Source organism: Equus przewalskii, chromosome 29, assembly GCF_037783145.1.
Source record: "Equus przewalskii isolate Varuska chromosome 29, EquPr2, whole genome shotgun sequence".
NCBI classification, from domain to species: Eukaryota; Metazoa; Chordata; class Mammalia; order Perissodactyla; family Equidae; genus Equus; species Equus przewalskii.
Window position 1 is genome coordinate 34,818,629 of NC_091859.1, and position 23,911 is coordinate 34,842,539.

The 23,911-nt window shown below is 56.8% G+C and overlaps 1 protein-coding gene across 1 annotated transcript; it reads left to right on the top strand.

Annotated features, from left to right (window-relative positions):
* Positions 1-4,597: 4,597 nt before the first annotated feature.
* NCF4 (neutrophil cytosolic factor 4) lies at positions 4,598-22,352 on the top strand. The gene is made up of 10 exons (XM_008533727.2): positions 4,598-4,853; positions 9,990-10,074; positions 10,472-10,625; positions 12,919-12,989; positions 15,896-16,023; positions 17,173-17,230; positions 18,100-18,198; positions 20,309-20,439; positions 20,709-20,774; positions 21,977-22,352. The coding sequence occupies exons 1-10, from the start codon at positions 4,822-4,824 to the stop codon at positions 22,170-22,172; spliced, it is 1,020 nt and encodes a 339-aa protein (XP_008531949.2). The 5' UTR covers positions 4,598-4,821; the 3' UTR covers positions 22,173-22,352.
* Positions 22,353-23,911: the final 1,559 nt, after the last annotated feature.

A 23,911-nucleotide genomic window follows, 5' to 3' on the forward strand; every position in this document is an offset into this window, starting at 1 on the left:
GCTATGGGCTGGGGGGTCACAGAGAAGGGCAGGGCCCTCTGCCTTCAGGAAGCTTGCCATCTAATTGGCCTCATCCACGCCCTTCCTGTCTTCAAATACCGCTCCCAGGGGGCCTGCCAGGGATGGCTATTTGTGGCTCAGGGAGGAGGTCCAGTGAAGATCCCCTCATAAATTATAGAGAGAGACACATATGGGTCAGGATTGGGGAATTCAGTGCACGAGGGATCCCCAGGAATCTCGCTCGGCTTAGTGTGGGATTGTCCTTCTCTTCCCCAGGAGAGTGGCTGACGCAGGCAGCGGGCGCTTGCTGAGCTCCCATAATGAGCTCCCGGGGCATCTCCTGGTCCTGCAGAAGACGCTCATGTTGTCCCAGCCCCGGCCGCGCACTGTGCTCCATTTCCCACAGCTGGAGCCCTTAGCCCTGACCACTGGCTGCTCGGAGACGGGCGTCCTCATCTCTCAACTGAGGGCTGTTTTATCTTGTACACCCCAGCACCGGATGAGTCAGCTTTGAACAGGGCTGTGCATGCTGCGGCTTTGAGATCCAGTCCTGCTCCAGGCTCTGCGGACCCCTCAGGTACGGTCCAAGCGTACTGAACCTTCTCTTGGTGATGTGGTCATGAATGGCAGCGATGCCCCTTCTCTGAATGGTCTCCACCATTTGCTTTTGAGTTCTTGAGCCTATTGTTTCAGCATTCCATCCTCTTTGTCGCTGTCAGAATGTCACTTTACCGTCCTTAGCTTCCGACTGCCCCTAGCAGTCTCTCCCTCCTAACACACTTCTTCGAATCTGTGAGTTGTTAGGCTTGGCTGTGCTCTCAGCCACCCGGCAGGAAGGGAGGGCCAGAGGCCTTCCTTCTATGAACAAGGTGCACGAGCTGTGATGGATGGACGGGGAGCTACGGGTTCGGGCTGTTGGATGACTTGGTTTGATTGCTTGCAGGCCGTGGAGAGTGGAGGTTATCAGAAGTCAGTTCTCCATGGGCGAGAGGCCACTGCAGGCCTTTCTGTGTACTGACCCAGAAGGACTGGACAAATACTTGCTTCATGGGGTGTGTGAGAGCTTGCTCCTCTTCCGGCCCCTCCTCTGCCTCGCTCTCCCCTCTGCAGCACAGCAGCCCAGCCGTGGGGGTGGGAGGAGGCAGCTCGGAAAGGCAGCCCAGCGGCAGGATGCGAGCCCGCTGCTGACAGAGTGTCTGGCCTCAAATTACACCGCATCAGAGCCCAGGCATAAAATTAGCAGCAGTGTTCTGGGTATGAGGAGCCAGAGAAATATCCGTATTCAGCAGAACCACGGGCGGGGACAGAAGAAAGGGAGAGAAGGAGCCGAGGAGGGGAAGAGCTGGCCCACGGCACGCAGGCCCCGGCCCTTGCCTGGACAACCTCATCCCTCGCTGCAGAGGTGGCTGCACAGTGGCTGAGTCAGGGCCACAGGAGGCTTCTTGGGGAAGAGGGGGCTGAGGAACCGGAAGGCAAGGCCTTGAGAAATCAGGAAGGTGAGCAAGAGGGCTTGACCTACCCGAAACACACACACACACACACACACACACACACACTGAAGACTATGAACAGGAATAAGAAGTTTCCACGAGTCTAGGCACTTTTCACTCATTTTTCTCAATTCTCACTGCAACCCCCTTCAGGAATCCTGTTTTACAGATGAGTAAAGAAAGGATCCAAAGGGACATAGGAGCTTGCCCAAGTTCATGAGTCATAAAGGCACTCCTGTTTGTGGGCCCACTTAGATCCTAGCACCTGCCTCTGTCCTCTCACGCTCGTGATGTCACTACCACACCCATCGCACGCTCTTGTATAGATGACACCGAGACACGCTCACGCTTGCCTGCACACAGTTACATGTGTTTATATGCATGTTTATATACAATATGTGTTTTCAGCTACCCACGTATGGCGATACACACAATCACACGCCAGGGCTGGATCACACTTTCTTGCTAAAATCGTTGTAACTTCCTGGCTTTCCACCAACTCTAGGCCAGCACGCTCCTTGTCCCCAGCCATGGCTGGGAGCTTGTCCCTCGTGGTACTTACAGACACATGCCACTGCTGCCACACTGAGACCTACTCCGTTACTGCTCCTTTAGTTGTTTCGTCCTCCAGGCTGGGAGCCCCGAGACACCAGTGATGGGGTCGGAGTCGTCGTTTATAGTATCTCTAGGTCTTCAGGTGTGAATTCTTGGGTCTGTTGAGTCTGTAAGCTGTCTGTAAGGGTAGGTGTCCTTTACGTCATATGTAACTTACCTGTGCCCTCCCAGGGCAGTTTTGCTGTTGACCCTGGAGGCTTGGGGACTCCGGAGTGTTCTGAGATGTTGCCGCGGCATCTGGGTCACTGAGATCTGGGCCTCACACCAGTGTGTGATTCAGGCTTGAGGCTCTGATCTGGCGTGTGAATCCCTCATTCCATCCATGGCCCCGGAGAGCGCCTTGACTCCTGCAGGGCCCCCAGGCTGACAGCTGAGAAACCCTGTTCCTCTAATTGTGAGCTCCGGCTTCACACTGGGAGCTCAGACTTGACTTCCTGCCAACAGCAGGACCTGGAGCCTGGACTCTGTCCCATATCAGGCAGTGACATCTCAGCCCCAATAACCCATGGGCACCCTTGGTTTTCCCATGGGGTGTGGGGCACCAGCCCCTCTCACTGGAACAGGTTCCACCTCTCTTAGAACCTGAAAATTACACTTTCGGGCTTTTGAGGTGGGTTCTGTATGTTTAAAATACTTAAAAATACATTATCCAGCATTTTTTGGATGCCTGGAGTAGGATGGGAAATTTCAATTTGTGTTCACCCTGCCATCTTACTTTATCTCTGCGTCCCAACGCCTCGCTCAATAAAGAGTTGTTGATTGAGTCTCTTTCTCCATTTTTCTCCTTTCTTGTCCTCTTTCCTGTCTTTGTCCAGATCTGTCTCTGCCTCCCAAGGAGTCCAGAAAGGATCTTGGCTTCAGAAGAGCCCTGGACCCCGGCCAGCTAGATGAAGAGAGGGCCATCTGCCCCGGGTCAGGGCTGCGGGGCTGGGCCAGGGCACGCTCCCTCCTGGGAACTCCGGCTCCACCTTGCACTCTCTTGGGGCGGAGTGTCCCTTGGGGTGGCTGGGTGGAGTGGGGACCAGGTTCAGAGGAAGGGCTTGAGGCTGCGAGCTGCTCTTCATTCTTAGAAACAGACGGCCCTTGGGATCCTGAGAATGGCACCTGTCCCCTGTCCCTTTGTCTAGCTCCAGGTGCCACGCAGCAGGCTCTGGCCCCACAGACCCCTGTCCCAGTCCTGGGGCTCCTAATATGCCATGGGTTTGGGGCAGAGGAGTTGGAAGGGCCCGTGCTGTGATGCCCGTGGACATCGAGGCATGGCTGCTTCCTCATCTGTCTCCTCTCTCGGCTGTCTTTCTGCTCTGTATCTGCGATGCATGAGTGAGTGTGAATGTGAGTGTGTGAGAGCGTGTGTGACCGGGTGGGATTGCTGGGCGTGGCTGTGGACTGCTCAGAGAGCGCCCCTCAGGATCCAGTAGCCGTACGTGTTGGAGGAGCCACAGAAGCACCAACTAGAAGCATCCCGGTCACTCCCAGAATACTGGCTGAGCACTTGCGATGCGCCAGGCGCTGGGCTGGCCGGGAAGGCAGCTGTTACCCAGAAATACACGCACAAGTATGAAATGACAACAGTCCCAAATGCGCTGGAGTAAAAGTACAGGGAGCTGAGTGAGAAGCTCATGGGGAGGGGCTTGATTTAGGATGAGGGATCAGGGAAGTCCTTGCTGAAGAGGCGACTTCCAAGCCAAGCCCTAAAAGAGGCAGGGAAGAGCATTCCAGCAGGGGAACAGCATGCATGAAGGCTCTGAGGAGCAGACATCTTGGAACATTCTAGAGATGGAGTAGGGGCGCCTGTGGGAAGGAGAGTGGGGAGAGGGCCCTGGGGAAGCCAGCAGGGCCTTCAGAGCTTCGGAGGTGGGCAGGGCTGGGAGTGTGGACGTTCTCCTGTGTGTAGGGGGAAGCAGTAAAGGTTTAAGCAGGGAGGGGTGTGATCAGGCCTGTGTTGAGAAGCTCGCTCTGCTTGGCAGCCCTGTAGGAGGAGCAGCTGTGCCAGGCCCACGCAGGCCCGGGGATCTGGGGATGGAGAACATCCAGCCCAGGGCTCCATGGGAAGGGGAAGATAAAATCATAAACTGACCTTCGCACTCTAAAATGACAGAGGTGCCTGTGAGCACGAACTCTGTCAGGGGAACCAGGGAGGCTTCCCAGAGGAGGCGGCATTTTTGAGCTGGGCCTGAGGGATGGCAGGCAAGATGGAGGCCAGCACTCCAGGCCTAGGGAATAGCTTGAGCAAAGCCTTGGTAGCGGGAGAGCTTGGGTTGGGTTTGATGAGCCGGAGGATGAGAAGTGAGTCCCCAAGGTCACATGGCCCCTCGGCGGCTGAGCCAACACTGGGGCCCCCGTCTCTGACGGAGTGGGGCTCTCGGAGGCCCAGCCAAGGCCTGGCACCAAGAACTGACATCGAGGAAGTCCCAAAAGCCCAGTGGACTCTTGCAGACCCGGAGTCCAAGGGAGGGCACTTCCCCAATTGAGGTGCAGCTGGGAGATGGGGAAGAGGAAGTGCGGGCCACAAGCTAGACCCCGAGAGCCAGCCGGGGGAGGAGCCTCCTCTCGAATTGAAAGGAGCAGGGTGCGGCTTGCCCAAAGGCCGCTCTGTGGAGTCCTGGGACCGCAGCCGCGAGACCCGGGGTGGCTGGAGGGAAGTGAGGGGTGGACTCAGCCCGGCCCTGGCTGGGTGAGACCCTTTGACACCCACTCTCCTGGACCACTGACGGCCATGGCCGTGGCCCAGCAGCTGCGGGCTGAGAGGTGAGTGCGAGGCGCCGCCCTCCCTGGGCCTCCTCACTGTCCCCTGCAGGCCTCGGGGGACAAGGCCTGCCCTCCTGCGGCCTTAGCAGCATCAAAAGTTGGGAGGCTGGAGTTGACTCAGAGCCCGAATTCTCAGAAATACAGACTCTTAGAACTGTTTTAAGGAAATTTTGAGTTGCGGCTCACCTCCCTCAGGCACAGATGAAGACACTCAGGCTCAGAGAGGGGGAGTGACTTTCCCAGGGTCACACAGGAGTGGGTGGCAGAATCTGGATGGGAACTCAGGTGTCCTGGGTCCCAAGCTGGGCTCACTTTCATCTTCTGTCCAAACAGAGTCTCAGAATCTGGCTTGTTCCCCCTCTGTATCCAGGGCTTGACTCAAATGTCACCTCCTCTGAGAAACCCTCTTAGAAAGCCCCCTCGTTGCTCTCTGACCCCTTGCCCTGTTTCCTTTTTCTTCATGGTCCTCATTTACTGGCAGTTAGTTCTATGCTCACTCGCTTGTTTTCTTTATCGCTGGCTCCCGCTTTAGAAACAAGCTCCCTGAGGATATTTGCATGCTCTGGTCACGGCTGCATCATTAGGAGATGGAACAGTGGCAATCTTAGTCTCAGTCTTAAGTGCCGAGTAGATGCTGCTGAATGAATTAAGGAATGAATGCATCTTTGAGCAGCAAAGTGGCCTTAGATCTTTGCAGTCCAAGACTGTCATTGTACAGATGAGAAAACTGAGGCCTATGGTGGATCAGGTACTTCCTCAGGGTCACACGGAGTGAGTGGCAGGGCTGGGGCTGGGAGCCTCATCTCTCAGCAAGCCTTTTCTGGATATTGCCTCGGTAGCCAGCTGTGGGGAACCTGAGGACACAGGGCTCGGCTCCTGCCCTCCTGGATTGGAACAGCAGGTGACATCAGAAAAAGAACGTGCCAACTGTGTGGAGGTGACCCAGAGGGTGGCTGGAGATGGGTCAGGCTGGTTTGGGCCGAAGTGGGCAGCAAAGGGCCCCAGGGGGAGTCTGGGGCTAGAAATGGAAGCTGGCGGGGAATTTCCAAGGTTAAATTTCAGAAAGAAAGCTTGTCAGTGTGTGCGGAGGGAGGGGCCACAGATGCAAATGCTCAGAAGGCAGGTCGAGAATGGCCTTTGTGAGCCACAGAGGGTGGTGCTGGGGGGCTGGGGTGAGGTCATCCCACCAGATTCCAGCCCCTCTTCCCCATGAGCTCTCACTGGAGACTGGGCCTGACACGCAAACTCCAGCCTTCGGGAAGCAGCTGCCGTTTGAGGCTGTGGCACTTCCTACTTCTTGGGGTGCACGATCTGAGAGATGATGCCAAGACCTGGCTGGCAGGCCTGTGTGTCCCCTCCCTCCCACGCCCTGTCCTTGTTCAGCCCCGCAAGCCCCTGAAGGAGGAAGGCCACCCTCCTCCATCCCTTCAGGGCCTGCAGATGGAAAGGACTGCCGGGGGTAGTGACTTTGGTTCTGACAAACATGTTCCAAGCGCCTACTGTGTGCAGGAGCCACAAAACCTGAACTAGCTGCCAGGCAAGGGTCTTTGCAAACATGAGTGTGTATGAGCCTGAGCATCCAGCCCGGGAGGACCCTGAGTGGGCTTCAGCTCAGGGTGGCTGAGGTCTCCAGGGGAGGGGCTCTTCCAGCGGGACTTCCGGTTGGGTCTGCTGCATCTCTGCCCCCGCCCTGGGCCGAAACCTCCTGGCTCGGCCCAGCAGGCAGCCAGACCATTCCCACACTGCAACCAGAGGGCTTGCTAACACAGACGCAGCCAGTGGCCCTGTGCTGAGTTCCTCCTATGAGCTGGTGCTGTTGTGGGCCCTGGGGATGCAGCAGTGAGCAGGGTCTCTGATCTCGTGGCGCTTCTCGGGCTGTGCGTGTTGCAGGTGGGACCTCCTGAGCCTCCAGGATGTAAAGACTTCTCTGGTCCCATTTTACAGAGGTCCCTGCTGGCAATGGCAGAGCGAGATTGCGGCCTTCGTCTCCCACTTGTGCCCTCCCGCTCTGGCACACACAGGTCTGCGGATGCCCTCCTGGCATGGCCTCTTCCCCGTCGCCCCAGGGCAAGGCCAAGGGCCCTTCGTGAGGGGCCCTGCCTGTCTCGCTGGCTTCGTATCTCAGTACTTTCTGCTTCTTGCTCTGTGCTCCAGCCCCACTCAAACCACCCCTCTCCCCTTGTAGTCCCTTGAACTTCCCCCTCTGGCATGACGGGTTCCCTTGCGTGTCCTCCTGTGGCCGACTCTCTTTGTTTCTCGCATTGACCCAGCGCTGCTTCTTCTGGGAAGCCCTCCCTGACCACCTCAGTCGGGGCGAGCCTTGTGCTCATAGATGCACAGCACCCCTGTTTCTCTCTCTGATAGATGTCACCCCATCTTAGAAGCATCCGCTTGACAACCTCCCTTGCCTGCTGCCCTGCCGATTCTTTGAGGGACTGTGATAATGGCCAGGCTCCTGTCGCAGCTCAAAGCGCCGTGTGCTTTTCCTTCACAGCATCTCTGACCATAGAAATTCAGTAATTATTTATTGAGTGTCCAATTCCTCCGCTCAGCCCTGAGACCCGGGAAGGCAGAGGCCACGTCCTCTGAGCTGCGGTAGTTGCTAACACTAACAAGGGCTTGCTATTATTATTATTATGAGTTCCAATGGGGAAACTGAGGCTGGGAGGGGTTGGGATTTACCTGAGTTCCTGCAGCAAGCTGTTGGGAGCTTCAACCTAGGGGCAGCGCAGTGGTGTTTGCGAACAAAATTCTGGAGCCAACCTGCTTATGCTCAGATCTCAGCTGCTTGACTTACTGGGGCAAGTTTGTTAACCTCTCTGTGCCTCAGTTTCCTCCACTGTAAAATGGTGTCTTAGAAGAGTGCCTGGTGCATAGTGTGCCCTCAGGAAATAGTTAGCCATAGTTAGGATTGGGTAAGCCTAGCATAGGAAGGATTACCCAACCTGCCCGATTCCCTGCGTGGGGCCGTTTCCAACCCTCTGGTTCCTTCCTGCCCTGCCCCCGTCAGCTTGCAGATGAAATACCCGGGAGATGCACGGCCTCAGGGGAGAAAGTGGAGGAGGGAGCTTCCCCCAGGGTGTCACCAGGGGCGTGTGTGGGAAGAAAGTGCGGAGGTTGCCAGCAGCCACGAAGTTGCTCTGGAAGTGGTGGAGGTTTCCTCTGCCCATCCGCTGCCACCCTGAGTCACCTCCTGGTGGGAGCCTCCAGTGTCCCGAGTTAGCCCCAGCTCCCAAGCAGCCCAGGTCACGTGGGGCCAGCAACGGCAGGGACTGGGTGTGGCCTTTGAAATGGATTCCTCCTGAAGTTCTGGCTGGCTCTGCGGCCTCCGACGTGGAGCCTCCATCCCCTGCTCCCACGCTGTCCCCAGTGCTACCGCAGTTGAGTCATAATTGCCTCTTGTTTCCTGGCTGGTCCACAAGTGTCTGGCCTTGGTGACCCCTGGCTGCTGCCTCTCCGTCTCCTTGGCTTCTGTTTTCTCTTTCTGCCTCTGTCCCTCTCAGGCCCCTTCTCTGCTCACTGATTGCTCTTCCCTGGGGGTCTTAGCCAGAAGTGATGGGAAAGACGGTTCTTACCTCTCCTATTCCAGCTGAGACCTCTCTGCAGAGCTCCAGAGCCACACGCCAGCTCTTGCTGGACCCCACCTGGGTGCCCAAGAGGCCGCTCAGAGGAGCATGCCCGAAACTGAAGCCATCACCCCTGCTCCCCTCCCACCCATTCTAGTCAGAATACAGGTGACAGATGGCTTGCAACTCAGGAATGACTCACAATGGTTATTGTATCTGTTGGAAACTCATGAGACTGTGGGAACAGAGGAACTTATAGGGCCTTAAACAAATGGGTTTATTTTTTCACGTAACAAGAAGTCCAGAGGTAGGCCACAGCTGGGTCCACAGCTCGTGACTTTAGGACCAGCATTCCAGAGATTCGTTTGGTCTTCCTCATGTTTTTGCCTCATGGATGCAATATGGCTGCTTCAGGTCCAGAAGTCACAACTGCTTTCAAGGCAGGAAGAAGGGGAAAGGGGAAGAGACCCATGCTGGCCTTGTCCATCCCTCTGGATCAGGAAAGCCAACATTCTTCGAGAGGCCCCTGTAGCAGATTTCCTCTTAGGTCCCACTGGCCAGAACTAGTCACTGGCTGCTCCTAGCTGCAAGGGAGGCTGGGAAATAGGAATGAGATCCTTATGTTGGGCTCAGACCAATCATGGTCTTTCACCTTGGGGCTAGGTGCATTGCTACCCTGAAAAGAACTGGAGCTTGATGAGCAGGAAGAAGCAGGGGACACAACAAATGAAACTATGTCTGCCAGGATGGTGTCCCTGTGTCTGTTCTTCCCTCCTGTCCTGGCTGTCTGGCACAGGCCCACATCATCTCTCAGTTGGACACTTCAGGGCCTCCTGTGGCGCTCCGCTCCTTCAGTCTCTGCCCTCTGTCACCTCTCCATGCGGCTGCCTGGGTTGGCCTCCTAAAGCCAAGATCATGTTGTGTTCTCACTCTCCTCCGAAGCCCTGTGTGGCTCCCTGTTGCCCAGAGAAGTTCCTTCGCTCAGCACTGGAGGCCCTCCTTGGCCTGGCCTCCTCTGCCTGTTCAGTCTCTGATCACATCAGACTCCAGCCACACGAGACCTGGGCCCCAGCCTCAGGCCTCAGAACATTAGCACATGCTGTTCCCTCTGCCAGGAAGCCCACTCCCCCCAGCCCTGCCGTGTCCTACCTGGTGGATTCCTATTCGACCTTCTAGACCTGGCTCATGTCACCTCAGTGAGGGCTTCCCTGACCTGGGCATAATTAGCCATCCTCTCTGTGGGGTGTGAGTTGACTTTGTAACCCCTGTGGCCGGGGGCCTAGAACCGGGCCTGACGTGGAGGTGGTTCTCCATGAATCCACCATTCCTGGAGGAATAATGTGGCCACAAAGCCATCTGCTGGACCGTAATATGGCTGTTGATACACTGGTCCATCTCCAAGGGCCTTGGCTCTCAAGCTCTGCTCTGGGTCTCGGCCTGGCACAGGGAGGGTGTTGAACGAGGAGTGCCGGACAAGCCCGTGGCTCGCTGTGCACGCCACCTCGCACCGGGGGCCCACCCAGCGCATCAGGGGTGATGACCAGATGTCTTTTCCTCCTGCATCCCGCAGTGACTTTGAACAGCTTCCTGACGACATCGCCATCTCAGCCAACATTGCCGACATCGAGGAGAAGAGGGGCTTCACCAGCCACTTTGTAAGAGAGACTCCTGGACTGGGACCCTCTGACCTCTGAACCCCCACCTGACCTCTGAACCTTCACCTTCTGACCGCTGAACCTCCGCTTTCTCATTCTTCTATCCCAGTGGTTCTCCACGAGGCAATCTTGCCCTCCAGGGGACATCTGGCAGTGGATATCTTGAGCCACTGTTGATGATTACGACTTGGGGCCGGGTGCGGTGGCACCTGGGGTGGAGACCAGGGATGCTGCTCAACACCCTCGGCACACAGGACGCCCCCGCCGCCGAGAGTGATCTGGCCCCCGGTGTAATACCGAGGTCGAAAAACCCTGTGCTGAGCCTGGGACCTCTGAGCCTGCAGCCTCTTCTGCCCCTGGCCCCCGAGGCCTGAGCCCCGGCCTCTGTCCTCCCCAGGTTTTCGTCATCGAGGTGAAGACGAAAGGAGGGTCCAAGTACCTCATCTACCGCCGCTACCGCCAGTTCCACGCCCTGCAGAGCAAGCTGGAGGAGCGGTTCGGGCCAGAGAACAAGAGCAACGCCTTCACCTGCAGCCTGCCCACGCTCCCAGGTAGGCCGGCGGCCCGGCTGCCCCGGGGCTGGGCCCCCACCCCGGGACGGGCCGGCCCGGCCTCTCGCTCCAGCCCCGCTGACACTGTCCGGTTATCCTCTTCTAGCGCACGCGAAAACCGTGCATTCAGTCCGCGGCCCCCTCCTGGCAGTCACAGGCTGCCACCTCTAGCTCTCTGGCCTCCTAGCCCTTGACCTCCTGAGCTCCAGTGACCTCTACGGCCACCTTGCTTCAGCCCTCCACCAGCGAAGCCACGGTTTAGAGCGCCTGGGCACCGGCCTCTCCTCCTCCAGACAAGAATTCCGCGTCTCCCTCATTAAACGCACAGACTCCCCTCCCAGCCCTCCCACCAGCCCTTCCATGAGGACTGCCTCTATGTCTGCAGTCCTGCTTCTGCCGGTTCCCCAGGCTCCCCCTCCTTCCCTGCCCTGCTGGCACACTGTGCTGTGTCCCCTCACCCGTTGCCTCCTGGCCTTCCCCAACTTGGTCCTAACGTGCGCCTGGGACAGGCCCAGACCTTCGGCTTCCCAGTGCCTGTCTGCTTGAGCCCTGCAGGGGAAAACCCTATCCGTGTGGGCTCTGGGGTCTCCGTGGTGGTCTTCATGCCCTGCAGGCTGGATACAAGGCCCCTTCTCCCAAATGGCAGGGATACTTCCTGCCCTTTCCTTCTCCAAGCCCCGAATCCCGCCTCCAGCCTGCTCTCTGCCTCAGCCCGTGTCCATGCCCATGGTTCCTCGGCATCCAGCACGGAGGGACCACAGCTGTCCCCAAGGGTTCCTGGCTTCTCTTTTCCTCCTTGGGAGCTGGTTCAGCTCACACCTGCCCCTTCCCTCTCTGGGATGCAGGGGAACGGGGTCTTTCCTGCTCTCCGCCGACCTCTCCTCAGGGCTCCACATCGCTTTTCCTTTCTTCTCTTTCGGGGCACTGCCCTGCCAGCTTGTCCCACGTGGTCCTCATATACGCACCTTCTCCTTTCTACGTTGACTCTGCTGAGTCTCTGCATGGGCTCGGTTCTCTTCCGTCTTTAAACAAACACGTGCCATGAGGAAGCATCCTTGCAACAAGCCTCCTTGAGCCCCACAAACCCTCAAAGATCTTTTTCTTCTTCCTTTTCCGATAAATCTTCGCTCACTGTCCCACCGTCTCATCTCTCATCATCTGCTCAACCCACCAGCTTGGTTTCAGCTCTTACGGCTCCAGGATTTCCCGTTGGGATGGTGGCCGTGGCCTGTGCACTCTGACTTCCAGGGGCACGTCTCCGGCCTCATCTTGGTTGTCCCGCGTCTCCCTCCGGGAAGCTCTCTCCCACCTTCTGTGGCATCAGCGTCTCCCAATTCCCTTCCTCCCTCACCAGCTGCTCCTCCAACCTCCCCTTACAGAACCTGCCTCCTCCGCTGCTCCCTGGAAGGTGGCGTTCTCCGCATCACCAGCCTCAGTCCTGGCTTCTCGCTCCCCCCACAAGGCAATCTGACCCACACCTGGGACTTTAGTTGTCCCTTTTCTTGCTGCTAACTCCCAAATGTCCATCTCTATGGCAGACCTCAGACGCTACCTTCCCACGGCTGCCAGACCCCAGCCCCGCCTGTCTCCTGGGCAGTGCGAGCAAGACAGGTGTCACGTTCACCCTGTGATGGGGGCTTTCTGGGTGGGTGGTTCCCCAGGGACCTGAGGCTCCTGGAGGGGACATTTGTCTTTGCTCAACCGTCATCAGCTTCCCTTTCCCCTCAAACATTCTGCCCTGCTTTTGAAGAATGATTCATTCATCCACTCAACAAATATTTATTGATTTGGCCATTATTCTAGACCCGTGATTCTTAACCTTGGTGGCACAGTGGAAGTATCTCAGGATTGAAAGGATCTGATGCCCGAGTCCCACCCGCAGAGATTCTGATCTAATTGTTCTGGGACAAGCTTCACACAATGGAATTTTTAAACTCCTCGGATGAGCTGTGTGTGCAGCCCGAGTTGAGGACACTGTCCTGGGGGCTGGGGATGCAGCTGTTAGCAAAGCAGATAAAGATCCTGTTCTCTTGGAGCCAAGAATCCTGTGTGCGTGTGTGTGTGTGTGTGTGTAGGAACAGGTAATAAATAAACAATTAAAACAAGAAAAATCGCTGGCAAGACTGCAACTCAGAGAATGCAAGGTGCGTGATGGGCTGGTCCAGAGCAGCTACTGGGCGCCGAGGAAGATGAGAGAAGGAGCGCAGCCCACTCCTGGCCCCGGGTGGGAGCCCCGAGCCCATGTTCTCGGGCCAGGCTCCAGGACAGCGTTTTCCCTCTCCTCTCTCCTCAGCCAAAGTCTATGTGGGTGTGAAAAAGGAGATCGCCGAGTCGCGGATACCGGCCCTCAATGCCTACATGAAAGTAAGAGCGTGACCATGCCGCTGTAGCAGCGGGGAGGGCAGGGCACCGGGTGTTGCGAGGGGGAGTGGCCCGGGTGCCACCCCTGGGCGTGGCTTTGGGCACTGGGGCTGGTTCTCCTGCTCTGATGGCCGGCATCTTCAGTCCTTAATGCCTGGCCTAGGGAGAGAAACAGGCTGTGTTCTCAGGGTCCCGGGGAGGTACAGGGAGCCACACTTTGAATTAACAAATCTAACGCTGGTGCCAGTGTTCTGACACAGAGGTGAATAGGATCCAGTGCCTGCCGCCAGGGTGCCTGCTTCCCAGTGGGCATATGGACAGGTGGATCAGGAAATCACTAAGGCGCGTGGCCTGTATAAGGGGGCATGCCGGGCCGGAGCCCCAGCTTTCTCACACAGAGCCTTTGTGCGAACTGGAGAAAGGCCCCTCTGCCAGGACACAGGCTGGGTATCAGATTAGGATTTCATACTCACAGGCCTCGGCTGGGTGCCCTTGTGTACTCCCCAGCCTGAAAGCAGCTTGTATCCCTAGGAGATGGAAGGATGGAGGAAGGAATATCTTAAAGGCAGGGACCAGGCTGGTCAGGAAAGGCCTTTCACCAAACAGAGCAACGCAAGACAGGGACAGTGTTCCTCATGATGTAAGCATAAGTGAGCACCCCATCACTAGAGGCATACAACCCATGGCTTGATAGCAACCTCAGGAAACTGGAGTGGAAAGCCCTCCTTGTAGCCCAGAGCATCGTCACAGACAGTGAGAGCTCCCCTTCTCTTCTGCTCTCCCCTTGTTGCTCTCACCTATGGAATGGAGCAGCGCTCCAGCTCACCTGTCTCGCGGGAGTGATGATGGAATCCATCGAGAAAAGGACAGGAAAGGGCTTTGTAAACTGTGAACTTGCTCCAGAACTTGAGAGATCGTGACTCCTGGTGGCGGCAGGAACCCTGGGCTCTGAGCGGAGAAGAGACAAGGAGGGCAGTGTGTGATCCCCGCACTGGGGCTGTCTGCCCTCCAGGGGGCACTGTAACCGCTGCTTCTCAGGGTGGCTGGACGGTCACACTCCTCCTCCTCCTTGGGGCTGGGCAAGGAGACTATGCCCCCAGGGAGGGAGAGAGGCTGCAGAGCAGGGGGCTTTTCATCCCACACCTGTTCTTAGCAACCTGCACCCTGGGGGACCCCATCTCCACCTGTCTGTGTCCAGTTTCTTTCCTTAAAGCCCGGAGGTCAATCAGTGCAGGAATCTCTGCTACTGTAATCCCACCCTGTGCTTGCACACCTTCAAAGACACGGAGCTCACCACCACTCTCCCCTGACCCAGGCTGCTCTTCCCGTTGTTGGTTAGCTATTAGAAAAGCCTGATTCCCTGTAATTTCCACCCACTGGTCTCCCTGCTGTCCCCATGAAGAATATGGGATTTGTGATAGCATCCACCTGGAACCACGCGGAGAACTCTGACCAGCAGCCGGGACGCTCTGGGTGTGCGCTTGTCGGATAAATGAACAGGCTTATTGAATTCCCTCAATAACTTGGGAGTGAGATACTATTATCCCTGTTTAAAAATGAGGACACAAAGGCACAGAGAGGTGGAGTCACTCACTCAGTGTCACAGAGCAATTGTAGGAGGGATGGAATTTGAACTCACGTGTCTGTGACTCCAAGGTTGTGTTCTTACCTCCTGTGCTGTGTTGTAATAAAGATAACAGCAGCAATGAGAATATCTGACTAGGATGGGGCGCCAGCTAGATGCCCCGCGCTGTTCTAAGTGTGTGCACATATTCACTTATTTCATCCTTAGACAATCCCACCAGGGAGATGCTATTATCACACCCGTTTTATTAAAGAACACACAGAGGCACACTTGCCCAAACTCACCCAGCTGGGATGACAAAGCTGGGATGACAAAGCTGGGCTTCGATCCTGGGCACAGCCTGGTGCAGGGTCTGTTTCTTAAGCCTATCTCTGGGCTGCCTCCCTGCCCTCCCCGTGTGACAGCCGTGTCGCTCCTGGGCTCTGACTTCCCAGTTCCTCTGGGAGCGAGTTCTTGGCCCCTCCCCATCCTGCTGCCTCCGTGGGGTGCCCTGAGGGGGTCTTGGTGCCTCTGGAGCTGTAGCACCCAAAGCCGAACCCCGGTGCTCCTGGGGACCCACGTGGTGTGGCACTTGGGGGAATGGCCCTGCCAGGTTCTGGGTCCTCTGTGTCCTCGCAGCCTCAGTGTCTTTGCATCATGGCAGATGTAACCAGCATCAGATGGAATGGGAGTCCTAACTGCTATTTCCTAGGTCTGCTGACTGGGCGGAGCACTTCCCCTTTCCCAGCCTCAGTTTCCCCAACTGTGAGATGAGATGAAGTATCAGGATGTGTTTTTTGGCCATATTACCACCACCTGTTGCTAATTTGGGTTAGTTGGGGCATCCTTCCTCCCACTATTGTCTCCTTTGACTGAGAGATGCGCCTGAGCAGCAGATGGCTCTGGGTGTCCCAGCTCTATCACTTGCTAGGCTGTGTGGCCTTGGGCAGGTTCCTTCCCCTCTCTGATGCTAAATCCCAGGTTATCACAAGATGGAGTGAAGTCACATGGTGTGGCCCTCAGTGCAGCGCCTGGACAGTCGCCAGCACATCACGTCACCTGTCCTCACCTTTCCTGTCATGTCTGGAGGCCTCCAGGCCTTTTCCAAATGGACAGTTCTCCGACCACTTGGCCGCCTCCTAGCCTTGAACCCAGGAGCAAAGCTTGTGCAATGTTAACTTCAGAGTATGCAGATCTTTAAAATACATCTCGTTTCTATTGTCGGGTAGGAGACGGGTTAGCAGAGACAGAGGTGTGGCGTGGGGGCGGGGGCGGGGCAGCTGCCTTGGGATGGCCAGGCCTGTCTGCAGCCGCCCCAGCGGTCTCGTCCTCTCACCCGCACCAGAGCCTCCTCAGCCTGCCTGTGTGGCTGCTCATGGACGAGGACGTGCGCATCTTCTTCTACCAGTCGTCCTACGACGCCGAGCAGGTGCCCCATGCGCTCCGCCGCCTCCGCCCGCACACCCGGAAAGTGTAAGTGGCCGGTGCCTGCACTCCCGCCAACCAGAGCCCTGGGCACCCTCCTCCTGACCCGGCGCTCTCTGTCCCAGAGGCCCCCGCTGCAAGGGCCCCTCTTTTCCCTGGAAGAAGAGAAGGGATGGAGATGAGTTCTAACTCTGAACATCCAGGATGTTTGGCTGATCAGAGGAGCTTGGAAAACCAAACTCCGGGCCCCGAGGGACAGAAGCTGGATGTGTTTTGATGTGTGTGACAGAAAGGACCGAAGGACAGGGGCTGGGCCATTATGGGGAGGGTTTGGGGCCACAGCAGCCACTGGGGGTGGTCTGAGAGCGCTGGCGCCTGGGGAGAGTGGGGAGCGGGGCGGGGGGGGGGGGGAGCTGTTCTATCACGGACCTTCTGAGCATCTCCCCGAATGCTTTGTCCCTGGTTTGTTTCAGTTCCAGGGGGCTGGCCTTGCCTCCCTGTGTATCATGGTGGCCCCCAGGCGGCGCTGCCACTCAGTTCCTTACTTTAAAGAGCCCACCACTCCCCTCCAGCCTCGTGCCCTTCCAGCCTCCTCCTAAGCAGGAAATAATCATGGAAAATCCAAGCCACTAGAGTAGAGCTGGGTTCCCAAAGGCGAGGCTGCGGCTGCAGAGACGCCAGGGCAGTGCTCCTGAGCCCCGGCCTCCCTCCCAGCTCCTCCCTCCTTCCTCCAGCTGGTATCCCCGAGTGTCCCCTTGGTGCCTGGACATCTCTCCTGTCCACCCAGGCAAGCACGGCCCGAGTTCCAGCTGTGCCACACGGCAGCCCTGGGCCCTGCAACAAGGCATGTCACTTCCCCAAGCCCATTTCCTCAGCTGAAAAGTTAGAGGTTGGGTGTGGGTTGTAGAAGAAAGAACAAACGTGAAAGGTTTGGCAAGTCCTGGCTCTAAGCAAATATGTCTGTACTCCCATCTCCTTTCTGAGCCTCTGCTTCTGAGTCCACACAGGAGGATGTGGTCCCTCCCCTGGGGCGGTGAGAACTAGGGGATATGCGGGATGGCTGGATCTGCATTTTCAGCATCCTCTCCCTCTCCTGCCTTTCCTGCCTCTGGTGAGGGTCTCTTCTGGGCACAGAGTCAGGGAGCTGGGCCCTGAGAGAACCAGGCAGGCTGACAAGACCCTCTTCTCTCTCCACAGCAAGAACGAGTGCCCACAAGGTGCCGGCTTTGACCGCATGGCAGCTCCACGAGCAGAGGTACCCCGTGGGGCCAGGCCCTCCCGCCTCGCCTCTGGGCAGCACCGAGCCCCTCCTCCTGCTGGGCCTTGCTGTGTGGGCTGGTGCTGCAGGGAGGAAGGGCCCACAGCCTCAGGCTGTGAGGAATGGAGAGGAGGATGGAGGAGGGAATGGAGGTGAAGATGGAGATGAGGTTGGAGGCGAGGATGGAGGTGAGGATGCAGGTGGGAATGGAGGTGAGGGTAAAGATGAGGTTGGAGTTGAGGTGGGAGGTGGAGGTGAGAATCGAAATGAGGTTTTCTTGATCTATCACAGGGTTTCTCAGGCTGTGAGGCCACTGAGACCCCCAGCCCAGCTGAGGGGAGGGGATGTGAGGAGAACACAGAGGCGTAGGAAAATGCGTCCATCCATCATTCATTCAGCAAGCTTTCCCGGGCCTCCTCTGGGCCAGCCCCACCTGGGGACTGAAGCCTCAGAGATGACTCAGACAAGGCCCTGTCCTCAGAGGGCTCACATCTCCCCAGGGACACATACGTAGGGCATTTCAGAGACAGCATGGCCAGTGCCCTGGGGGAGAGGGGGTTGGGAGCGCTGGAGCTCACAGTGTGACCTGGGGGGCCATGGAAGGTGCTCTGTCCAGGGATCTTGGACCCTTCCCTCTCCACGTGCATCCCACCGGGTCTGGAAGGAGCACCCATTCTACAATCAGGGAGACCTGGGTTCTAATCCCGCCTCCTCCACTGTCAAATGGAGTGGCCTCAGACAAGTCACCCATCCTCCCCGAGCCTCAGTTTCCTCATCTGTTAAAAGGGACACTGAAGTCTGTAAGTACCTAGTAGGCCCGCAGTGGATGTCTCCTCCCTCCCGCCTTACTCCACTCTTCTTCCCAGGCACTGTTTGATTTCACTGGGAACAGCAAACTGGAGCTGAATTTCAAAGCTGGAGACGTGATCTTTCTTCTCAGTCGGATCAATAAAGACTGGCTGGAGGTAAGGTTGGAAGTGAGGAAGGAAGTGAAGTTGGAGGTGAGGTTGGAGATGGGAGTGGAGGTGACGATGGAGGTGAGATTGGAGGTGAGGTTAGAGGTGAGGACGGAGGTGAGAATGGCAGTGAGGATGGAGGTGATGTTGGAGGTGGGAGTGGGGATGAGGATGGAGGTGGGAATGGAGGTGAGGATGGAGATGAGGTTGGAAGTGAGGATGGAGGTAAAGTTGGAGGTGAGGTTGGAGGTGAGGATGGAGGTGAGGATGGAGGTGGGAATGGAGGTGAGGATGGAGGTGAGGTTGGAGGCGAGGTTGGAGGTAAGGTTGGAGGTGAGAATGGAAGTGAGGTTTTCTTGGTCTATCACAGGGTTTCTCAGCCTTGACACTATTGACATCTGGGGTCACATAGTTTGTTGTGGGGCTGTCCTGTGCATTGTAGGATGTCTAGCAGCATCTTTGGCCTCCACCCACTAGAGGTCACCCTCCAGTCGTGACAATCAAACATGTCTCCAGACTTTTGGCCCTGGGGAGCGAAGTCCCCCCAGATAAGACACCCTGGTCTGTAAGATGGGATGGCATTACTCCCCTGTGAGGCAGCGAGGGAAGATGCTGATGAAGAGCTGGGGGTCTGGAGTCGCCTATCTGTCGTCGTGTCTTTGCTCTGTTTTTAAGCAGCTTCGTGACCTTGGGAGACTCGCTCTGGCCTGTGGTTTCCTTTTTGGTCAGTGCAGAACAGTGGCAGTTTCCTCACAGGGTTCCTGGAAGGCTTAAAGGAGGCCTTGCTGTTCAGGGCTTGACCTACAGAAACCCCGGATGCATGGCCTCTGGCCAGTGTCAGGGCCACTGGGAGAGTTAAATGAGACTCTGGAACCAGGGCCTTCTTGGTCGCTGCTTTGTCCCCCTGTGCGGCCAGCGTGGCCCACGCAAGGGCTCATAGTGACTTAGTGAATGGAGATGGGACGTCGCTGGGTGGGAGGCCCTGGTCTGGCGCCAGCCTTCGGGTTAGGTCCTGTCCTGCTTAAGATTCTCTTTCTCGGGGCTCCTGGGGAGGGTGTCTGAAGGAGGTTGTGGGACAGGTCCCAAGCAGGGCTGGCGTCCAGGGGTCCAGGGACCACTGATGGGAGGGGAGGGTCCCTGGCGTCCAGGGGTTGAGGGACTATTGATGGGAGGGGAGGGTCCCTGGTGTCCAGGGGTCCGGGGACCATTGACGGGAGGGGAGGGTCCCTGGCATCCGGGAGCTGGAGAGGAGCGAGGACCCTTGGCCCCACTGACTTGGTGGCTTTGATTATACCCCATCTCAGAGCTCTGCCTCGGATACTCATCAGCTCTTACAGCTGCCTGAGGGGTATTGCTGGGTCACTCTCCAGCAACAGGAAATGTTTGCTACCTTCCTGTTCTCTGGAAAGTTCTATGTGTCAGTATGCTGGCCAACTTCTGGCCTTAGGTTGAAGGGAAGGTCAGGGGAGGAGTGAGGGGACTCTCTGAGCCTCCGTTTGTCCATCTGTAAATGGGGTGTAGGTACTCTGTCTTCCACAGGGTGGTGAAGACTAGGAGAACATTTCGCAAAGCCAAGCACGGGCAGGGCTGGCTCTTGGCCTGAAGTTCAGGAGAGAGGCCCGGGCCGGAGAGAGATTTCTGGCTGTGTGGTCCAGAGCAGGTGCTTGGTGGCGTCTGTGGAATGAGCGGATGGGTGGGAACCACCCCTCCTTCTCCCTCCCCCTTAACGCCTTCCACCATCTGACTCACCATGACGGACACCTATTGACCTGCACGCTGTCTGTCACCCTCCATTGCAGTGGAAGCCCCATGAGGGAGGGCGAACACCTCCATCCATTCTGAGTGCCCAGGGCCAGCCACACAGCTGGTGCTCAAGCAGTCTTTGAATGAATGATTGAGTGGATGAATGCATGAGATGATAGCAGCTTTCCAGAAAAATGCAGGTCATGAGCTATTCTAAAACCGAAATATAAGCCTTGGGGTAGGCGAACAGCTTGGTGACCTTGGTCACCTCCCTCTACATAAGGGGACTGAGACCTCATCTGCCTTTCCCCATCATCCTAAGGGGGCTGGGGCCCCCTCTCCTCGCACCGACAAGGCAGCCCGTTTTCCTCCCCAGGGCACTGTCCGGGGAGCCACGGGCATCTTCCCACTGTCCTTCGTGAAAATCCTCAAGGACTTCCCGGAGGAAGACGACCCCACCAACTGGCTGCGCTGCTACTACTACGAGGACACCATCAGCACCATCAAGTTCGTGGCCTGCTGGCGGTGGGGAGGGGTGTTGGCCTGTCCCCACCCCCACCCTCACCCCCAATATCACACTCCGGGCTCCAAGATCCAAACCAGATCTGATGCCGTCCCCCTGCGTACACACTTAAAAGCCTGCAGTGGCTCCCACCGCCCTCCGAGAAAACCATAACTCATAACAAGATGTCAAGGTCCGGCCCGGCCAGGCCAGCCTCATTCCCGTGTATCCCCCTGGCATGACGCCGCCTCACCCCTGCTTGTCATCCCCTTAGGGACATCGCGGTGGAGGAAGACCTCAGCAGCACCCCACTGTTCAAGGACCTGCTGGAGCTCATGAGGTGAGGGGCGGGGCTGGAGGACCGAGGCAGTCACGAGCCCTGGAGGAGAGAACGGGGGAGGGGGCCAGGGCATCAGGGGCCTAGCTGCTTTGCGTCTGTTTCGCTTCCACGTTTGACCCACAGCCCAGCCCTGCAGAGCTGTCATCAGGTTCCCGCGTCAGAGATGAGCGGGGGCTGCAGAGAGGCAAAGGGGTTGTCTGAGGTCACGCAGATGCAGTTTATGAGTGTGGATGTGCAGCTAGAGCTAACGCCTTCCTAGGTAGAAACCCTGGGCCTGGACCCTCCACCACCCGGGAACTACCACCTCCCAAGACGCCGTTCACTTAGAGACAGTTATTTGACGGAATGGAAACAGCATTGTTATATTCCTGACAACACAAGTCCCACTTATTCACTATTAAAAAAAAAAAGAATGTCCGAAATCACAGAAAGGCGTAAAGAAGTGAAATCACCTCCTATTTTCACTCCTCTCATTATTCGAGGTGCATTCAGATTTCTTCAGTGCACACGCCCACCCACCCCCTACGTCAATATGCTTTAATTGGCTACGCCGTATCATTCTGCGGGTGCACCGTAACTAGTGGAGCCACCCCCTCTTGTTGGCCATTTAAATTATTTTCCACTTTTTTATTACTAAAAATAATGCTGTGACTTACATATTTGGTGAATGTGTGAGTTATTTCCGATTATTTCCTTAGGATGATTTCCTAGGAGTGGAATTTGGGGATCAAGGTGTTTGCAAGCCTGTGAGGCTTCTGACATGTTTTATTAAATTGCTTATAGAAAGGTTGGATCGATTTTTGCTCTCGCCAGCAGGGTGTGAGAACGCCCTCTCCCCGCGTGAGACAGTCCCATCCTCACAGGAGCTCCTCCACAGCCGCGCACGGGGCTCTCTGGGGCTTTATCCTGCTCCGCTTTGTGTGCCGCCAAACCTGCTCCTCTTCCCCACAGCAGCTCTTAAGTCTTTGGCACATTTATACACAAGACATTTCAGGCTGTGCCACTGATTGCTTGTGAAAGCCTCAGTTTAGCCATCTGTACAGTGGGAGGTTGGACCACTCGGACGATAAGGCCTGTGTCAAGCTCTGACCCCTTCTGATGCTTAGATCCGGCCCCTAAAACTCCCTCCGCCCCCTCTCCCTGCCCCAGGCCTAGACCCAAGGCCACTGGACCTGTCATTAACCCTGACCTTTCCCACTCAGGCGGGAGTTCCAGAGGGAGGACATCGCCCTAAATTACCGGGATGCTGCCGGGGACCTGGTTCGGCTGCTGTCGGATGAGGACGTGGCGCTCATGGTGAGGCAGGCCCGAGGTCTCCCCACCCAGAAGCGCCTCTTCCCCTGGAAGCTGCACGTCACCCAGCAGGACAACTACGGGGTCTATAACACAGTCCCCTGAGCCGACGGTATCCCTGGGCAGTGAGGGGACACCTGGCAGAGCCCTTAGAGGAGGCTGGGACCAGGAAAGGCTGGGATCGCGGGGAAGACATCCTCGTTCCAACTCGGTGGACTTGCTGGGCTTGGCTCTGTTGGTCTCTACACTTGGTCTCTGAGTTAAATAAACCATTTCGTCTCAAAAGGCCAGACTGAGGAAGATGGTATCTTTGAGGAAAGAGAGGAGAGGGAGTGAAATATCCTTTAATGAGCAGCAATTTGGGAGTCAATTAGGGCTCATTTATACCCAGAAGGGACCCGGCTTTGGGCCTCTCTCCAGCCACCCCATTCCCTTGCCCTGTCCATGAGTTTGGGGGAACCCAGCGACACACCTGGCCCTGCTGCCCACTCCCTTTTGCTCCTTGCCTGGGCCTGGCAGCCTGCCTCACAGCAGTAACTGCTCCCAGGTGCCCTCTGGGGCTGCGCCCACGCCACGCCCTGTGTGTGAAGAGGGTCAGGGGGTCCCTCTGCCCTCTCCTTTCCGCCTCTCTGCAGAGGAGACGGAGACCTGGGCCTCCGTGTTGGGGTCTCCACTGTGAGTGGGGGTGTGGGGGGGAGGACGCTGGCCCCACGGTGGAGGAAGGAGAAGCGGCATGATGGGGTCTTCCTCTACGAGCTGAAGCTTTTTCTCTTCTAACCCTTCGAGACGCCAACAGGTGTCACTTCCAGAATGGCGGTGTGAGGAGTGCGGTGGACGCCCTCCGAGATGAAACAACCATTTCACTGATGGAAAATGCTTAAAACGTTCAACTGTTTACAGTCTCTGGAAATTGTTCTGAGAGCGTACAGCAAAGGGAGAAGCATTTATTCAAGAAAATCTACTAAATCTCAGCCAGAACAGCGAGTCCATGGCATTTGAGCCGCAATGCGCTCCCACCCCCACCCCAGCTCCAGGTGACAGGGACTCTACTCTGGGTGTGCTGCTTCGGGTGGGTGCAGCCAAGAAGAAGGGGGGCCCCTCTCCCCTCAGCTCCCAGTCTTGCCGTTTCACCCCAGAAAGGGCAGGCTGCCAGCGCCCCTCGTCCCCACGGCCCCGTGCTGTGGAAACGCTATTCCACGAGATCACAGCTCCCTGTGTCGGTGTACCGGGGCTGCCCCAACAGGGTACCACAAACTGCGGCTTAAAGAACAGAAACGTGCTGTCTCTCAGTCTGGAGCCCAGAAGGCTGATGTCAAGGTGTTGGCAGGGCCGTGCTCCCGACGGAACGTGTCGGGAAATGCGTCCTTGCCTCTTCCTAGCTTCTGGCAGTTTCCCGGTATTCTCTGGCATTCCTTAGCTTGTGGATGCATCTCTCCAGTCCTCTGTCTTCACACAGCGTTCTCCCCATGACTCCTCACCTTGTCTTCCGTCTGTGCATGTCTGTCCCTGGGTCCACTTTCTCCTTTTCAGGAGGAGACCACTCATATTGGATCAGGGCCCATCCTAAGCACTTCATTTTGACTTGACGACCTCCGTACAGACCCTCTCTCCCTGAAAGGTCACATTCCGAGGGTTTGGGGCTTAGGACTCCAACATATCTTTCTGGGGGTACAATTCAATCCATAACAATATACTAGAAAACATCCATTTAAGGAAAGTTGAACAGACTTGCAATGCCTGTTCTCACAAATCTAATTGTTTGGCTTCCTGCATGTCGCCTGACCAGACTCACTGAGGGGCCCCACTGTTGCAGAACAGCTAGGCCCTAGGTGGGACACACTCTT

Coding starts and splice junctions, on each gene's coding strand:
- NCF4 (XM_008533727.2), top strand. CDS start 4,822: ATGGCCGTGGCCCAGCAGCTGCGGGCTGAGAG. Junction 10,075..10,471: donor GGGGCTTCACCAGCCACTTT/GTAAGAGAGACT, acceptor TGTCCTCCCCAG/GTTTTCGTCATCGAGGTGAA. Junction 17,231..18,099: donor TGGCAGCTCCACGAGCAGAG/GTACCCCGTGGG, acceptor TCTTCTTCCCAG/GCACTGTTTGATTTCACTGG.